A 6,602-nucleotide genomic window follows, 5' to 3' on the forward strand; every position below is an offset into this window, starting at 1 on the left:
GGCCATTAGTTCCCTAGCAGTACTCTTTAAATAAATATGTTCTTGTTTTATTATGCATCAGTTTTGCTCTCGACGTTTGAATGTTTCAATTCTAATCATAAGCATTAACTTTTCCCATAGTTAATGTGTAGAAGTGGAAGTGAAACTTATTTCAAACATAGAAGGTAAATTGATACATATGAAACATTAGAATATTTTTTCAACTTTTGCAAAAATTAAGAATAAAAGTCATACCTTACTCTAAAGAAAATAATTGTAAGAATGCTTTTGTAAGACAAGAATGACATGATACTCGATATCTAGGTCTAGTAGATTCATAAAAGTAAAGAACAAACGAATATTCATAACACAAGATTTGTATTAGTAACCTAGTTTCAAAAACAACGAGTCTCAGCAAAATTTACTTGCTCTCTCACATCCCTCCACCATTTGCATTGCATCCTCGCGACGGTTCGCACGGCGAGGCCACTTATACATGTCCTCAACCATGCCAACTACATGAATTTGAGCAGACCATAAATGGATGGCTCCCTAATGAACCGGCCGAATAAACCATCAGAAGCAGATAAATGAATATGTAAGACACAGCCATGAACTACCTAAATCATGAGTTGTTGTCATCACTGTAATCACCAGAAAGAGAGAACCAAAACTTCGAAGGTGGATCATTTTCTGGTTTTGCTACAGGATTGGTAGCATACGTGAAGTCCCTATAGCGCAAAATAGTGGCATCATCACAAATGGTGGCAGTGACAATTCTAAGCCCATCTACAGCCATGGTATCGCAGCCAAATTTGGGAACCTCTTTCTCATCATTACAGCAAAACAAGGAATTTACATGAACACCGGTGTCAGATTCCCATACATTGACATACTCATCATGAGGACCCCCAGTAACCACTTTGTATGGATCCATGTGCAACAGTGTCACTTGCCCGCAATGTCCATCCAACTCAGCAACTGGATCTGGGTTCCATGCTTCTTGATTTCTCCTAATATCCCAGAGCATTGCTCTGCAACATCAACGATTCGGTCAGCGCTCATCATCCATATTACCAAATACCAACTAAAGATAACATAATATGTCAGACAGAGTTGAATAACAACTGAAGGAGGAAAATCTTATCACCAAGTTCCTACATATCATACCTGCCATCACCACCAGTGCATAGTAAAGATTTTGATGGTACAATATCAAATGAATAAAGCTTCGGTTGATGCACAGCTGCAGTCATAACTTTCTGCATTGTTCTTAAATCAACTGCAGTGACAGAGGAACCAGCTGCCACATACAGTAGCGATTCATGGCATTTCATGTTCACAGGTGCCCCACGAAGAGTAGTCATTCCCACACAACAGGATGATCGAGCAGAAGAAGACGTAGTCGTATCCCAGACCCTCACCTATTATAACTCCACAACTGTAAAAATACTGGTATAGAAAGATGATTTGAGAGTAAGTCTTAAACCAATAGTAAACTTTATAGTGGTCGTCTATTCAACCAAACTACCACAAACTTTCATTGCAGTTGATAAACCTTACACTTTTTCATTAACTAGTGTTGTAAGAAATGTTGCACTAAATTTGAGCCAAATTTACACTCAAATGGTTCATCAACATGATATCTAGCATAACACGATCAACAGCTAATAACTTAAAACGTAATAAGCATAAAACAGTAAGCCCCAAGTGTTTTGGATGGTGAAAGAAATATGTAAGAAACTTCCCATTTTGAAGCTATAAATAATATATGCTATAAATCAATCCTGTAAAAAGATGCTTCAAATCTGGACAGACAAAACTGAAGAATAATCGGCAAGTATGCATGGATTAGCTAAAACACCCTCATCTTAGTTATCTTTAGGAATAATATCAAAACGTATGAACTTAAGAAAAAGTGTTTTTCTCCTTTAAACAAGTGATGCCATTGCCATGTTGCTATGACCACAATATATATTAGAAACTGAACAAATTTATGAGAATCAAGACATTGAGTTTATGAAAATAGGACTGAATCAAGTAATCTGACAAAGTACATTAACAAGACAACATAAAAGAGACGAGAAGAACCTTAGCATCTCTTGAGATGGTCACCAAAAGTGAAGTTTTGTGCCTGAAAAGAATAGGATAGGATGGATGATGGATCTATGGTTATGAATTTATAATTAAAGTTAATGACTAACAAGACCACTTGTACTTATTTACAATTGAAGTTGAATATGCAAACACATGCACAATAGTGACAGAGACAGATATCTCTTTTCCTTCTACATAGCAAAATTAGTTGGTAAATATCATACAACGTTGCTCAAAACACATTTAAGTGTTGCCAAATTACTTCCTATTTCCTCTCCAGCACTGACAGTAATGTACCAATCACACTCATCAATTCAAGATATACAATAAAAAATCACAATGAGCCTGAATCGTTATTTATTTTTTAATTTTTTTTAATATTATTAATAGCAGAAAGGTTAGAGAATAATGTTTCTAATTTTACCTAGCTACCCAATATTTCATTTTCCTAACACAATCTTAGTGACATTTAGTTAGTTCAACAGAGGAAATCATACCCAGCAACCAACATCAACTCTACAGGTTTCTCGTGCCCATATAGTGTAGCTTTCAAAGATTGTTGTCTCTGTTTTCCACTTGAACTAAGGGACCATAGTCGAACAGTACCATCTTCTCCTCCACTTGCCAATACTTTGCAGGTATCATCTCCCAATAGTTTATCTGATAGTGACAACACTGGCCCATGGTGACCTCTCATACATCTTAGACAAGAACCCTAAAATGTGGCAAGAATAACATTTGAAAATAATCTCAGCATAAAAAAGTTGGTGACATAAAAAGTATCTGGCCACAAATAGCCAGAGGCGCACCTAGCACAAATGATTTTAAAAGAAATTTGTTAAAAGTAAATAGAAATTTCTTAAAAGAACAACTGAAGTACGCTAATGCTTTCTCTTTGCCTCTTGTAAGAAGCATAGATTCTGTCGCAGTCTTTGGTTTCTTTGGATGTACTGATGCGTTCAGTACTTTAGTCGGAAAGGAGTTTTAGAGTTTTTAATAGTTCCTTCTCAACTATTGACTTTGTTTGGATAGGATTTACTTATTTGTATTTCTTTGGTGCTCAGCACCTGGATTGTTTAACATTGTGTCTCTAGCTAATAATCAGGATGATTGGCATGCATTGTCACATGGCTTGCTCCCTTAGGTCTTAACTTTTTCTGCATCCATATCAGGATATCTTATCCTCTTTTATAGGTTCTCTTTTCTTCTTACAAAATTGCAATTTCTATAAACTGAAATGCTTTCTCTTATAGTTTATCTCTCTTTTCTTTTTAATATAATCTTAAACAAACTAATGAACATAGTAGACATCAGGAATACAACACAAGTTATTGATGATCGAATTTGTAACAAATGAAATAAAGTGATACCTTCTTCCCCCACAAGCGTATGGAGTGATCATAACTTGAGGTAACCAAAAACTTTTGCTCCCCTTCTGTTTCTCCACAAGATGTAAACACTCCGTTAAGGGGAAACAACCTGCCATTTGATTCCAAAGTTCATATTAACCTTATTTACACTGAAATCTATGCCTCCTTTAAAGTACAAATCGAAATTAAAAGAACATCGGTAGATATCATCAATCATGCTTTTCAGCAATTAAGTTCATTGTTTTCCCTTATTTGCATTAAAAAGACTTACTAGTTCCATCAGTGAAAAAAGTCCCCTTTTACTATTGACAATGGATCATAAGTCTCAAAGGGAAAAGATTAAACGAACAAAAGCATTAGACGAATACAGAACATGAAAGTGAGATGACAAAAAGAGAGGTCTGGGGAGACTGAACTTGAAGCTGGGAAGGAAACTCTGAAGAAGCGCCACCAAAAGGAGTATCTTCAGCAGTTTACACCACAGAAACTTAGTGGCTAAACATGAGGACTTTGAAGAGAATCACATACGTGTGAGAGTGATTAGGAGAAGCACAAGGACTTTGGGTTTGGGAAAGAATAGGGCTTTGATAGAGGAACAATTTCTTTTGAGTATTGAACAAAATCAAGAATTTATTAGTACATGCATATGCACGTGCATTTTCGCAGCCATTCACTTCTGTGACAAATTCCTGGAACATCATATAAACCTCAAGTTGTACTCCAGCTAACTAGAACCTGATGGAATCTTTTTGTAAATGAAAATAATCGAGCAACATATTACCACTTAGAAAACTTTTGACGCTATATCACGATAGGATAACTGAAAACATCACCAGAAGGTGTGTGTGTTAAACTTCAAGGCTCCACCCACTTTGTCCTCAGTTATTAATTACTATAATTTGAACAGCAACTAGCAACATATAAACAATTGGGAAATCATGAATAAATAACTGGTGATTTCAATTGCATTTCTAGTGAATTTGCTAGTAACAAAATACATAATACCAAGTGGTATATTGTGGATTCCAATTATCGTGCTGGTAAGTCTAGTAAAATAATTTTAATTTCACATCCATTATAAGTTACCTTACCACGAGAAACATGATGAAATCCCGAGTTAATTATAGGATCCCTTTAGTGAGTTAGTTAGAGAAGTTACTCACCGTAAATAAAGGATATAGCAATTAGTTCATGTCTTTGATCATTTGCTACAGTTTATCTTTATCATTGTAACTCAAAAGTTCATCAATATACACTATCTTGGGATTCCAGTTCAAACACATTGATCCCTACATATCCAGATAATGTCTAAACCTACAGTTACAAGTACCATTTCTCATTAATTTTTGTAGAACACAAAAACAGTTATGTAACATTATTACCTCATACAGGTGATTCTTGCTCTATGACCACTGAACAAAAGGTTAGCATCTTCTGATCCTGGATCATCCCTATCCAAATCTATCATTTCCACGGTTGAACCCTGGTAAACAACAATAGTAAAGTGAATGTCGAGATTAATAACAGTCTACGAATGTTTAACTTTATGTTCTAACAAAACACGAGTATGAAATGGACACTCCTAAAGCAACAGCTTGGCAATTGTATTAATAATATAGAAAAGTGAGAGATACAGATTTGCCTATAAAGCTGAGATGCCAAATATTAAATGGAACAGAGAACTAGCCGTTTCTAGGAGCTCCTTAATATGTGTCACTTTGAACAGAACAAAAACTTTATCTGGTGTGCTACTCCATTACTAATAATCATCTATATAAAATCAATGGTGCAGAAAAATAAATAAATAAATAAATAAAAAGATTATATAAATGAAACACAAACTAGAAATCAATCCATATACCCGTGCTGAGAAGATGTGGTTTTTGTCAAGAAGCAAATGGTTGAAATTTGATCTAGAACTAGTATGTCTATAAACTTGAAGAGATACGGGATGAAGGAACTTGAACTGCAGTAATGCGCTGCGCCTAGCCAGGTACAAATCCCTCGCTCCAAGGGTATTCAAAGAGCTCCAAGGTACTTCTAGATGCCAATGCTCCCTAAAGTTTCTCAATTCAGTTCAGTTACATACACGTGCAAACAAAATTACGTACTATAACACAAAATTTCAAGTTCAACGCATCAACTTGGATAAAGTTTCACAAAAATCATTACTTCTAAGAATATGCACTCAAAGCAGAAAAAGAATCTTTTTCTTTTTTAGCTTCTCCAAACTATTAACAATTGAACACAACCAAAACAAGTACCAATACACAGAGAGTGCCATTATTTCTTGATTTCATCGGTCCCTAAATTTGTTCAATTTCAATTCGATTTCTTTTCTTGAACATATATGCAAGCAAACAAACAAACATATTTTAAAAAAAAAGAAAAGAAAATTCACAGTTCAACATGCGGGCGCGCACACACACGAAGAAAAAGGTGAATTTAGATTTGAATATTTTCAAATTGTATTGAAGAAAGAAGAAAAGGAAATGGAGGAACCTAAAGAAGCGAAGCCAAACAGAGTCGGAGTAGGTAAGGCGCTTGAGGGAGGTGCATGTCATAGCCAAGGCGGAGACGTCGCGGACGCTTAGGTGGGCGAGGCAGTGAGACAGCGAGTCCACATCGAGATCGATTAGACTTGTTGGCGTCGGCGGCGTCGTTGGTGGCTGAGTCGGCGGCGATGAAGCGGACATTGAAGACGCGAAATACGAGACAGACGGCGGAAGAAAAATTGGGGTTTATTAATTATTAGAAAAAAAAGGTCACTGATCTTCTATCAAGCAGACATTTAAGTCCTTTCAGATTGAAAAATACATATACGTCTCTCACCTTCTTAAAATCAGGATATTTAAATTTCACTGTTATATTGATCTTTTTGAGACCTAACAAAAATATTTGACGTGAACTCCATTCTACTGATGTGACCGTTACGATGTGCAAGTGAAAGTGCGAAATAGTTAAGGGACAAAATAGTCCATATGCCAAAAACAAAAGTCCTTAGCAATATAATAGGTGTTCTTCCTCCCACACTCTTCTTTTTATTTTTTTACATTTTCTTATTGAAAAGTTACAGTAATACTTTATTTCTCCCTCAAAAAAAAAAAGTCCCAATTTCTTTTTTATTGTGTGGTGAAGTCCTGGAAGAAAAAGGTG

At 35.6% G+C, this 6,602-nt stretch overlaps 1 protein-coding gene across 2 annotated transcripts; it reads right to left on the reverse strand.

Annotated features, from left to right (window-relative positions):
* On the reverse strand, nt 216-6,277 carry LOC107623508 (guanine nucleotide-binding protein subunit beta-2-like 1). Of its 2 annotated transcripts, none has more exons than XM_016325813.2 (8): nt 5,949-6,265; nt 5,308-5,503; nt 4,829-4,929; nt 3,447-3,555; nt 2,574-2,791; nt 2,071-2,113; nt 1,150-1,403; nt 216-1,013 (listed from the first exon to the last, which is right to left on the reverse strand). In XM_016325813.2, exons 1-8 carry the CDS (start codon nt 6,140-6,142, stop codon nt 605-607), a joined length of 1,524 nt encoding a protein of 507 aa, XP_016181299.1. In that variant the 5' UTR covers nt 6,143-6,265; the 3' UTR covers nt 216-604. The 2 variants fall into 2 exon arrangements, with proteins under 2 accessions (XP_016181299.1, XP_020968611.1); XM_021112952.1 differs by having other exon boundaries at nt 794-1,066; nt 5,949-6,277.

The sequence above is a fragment of the Arachis ipaensis genome, chromosome B10 (assembly GCF_000816755.2).
Source record: "Arachis ipaensis cultivar K30076 chromosome B10, Araip1.1, whole genome shotgun sequence".
NCBI lineage: Eukaryota > Viridiplantae > Streptophyta > Magnoliopsida > Fabales > Fabaceae > Arachis > Arachis ipaensis.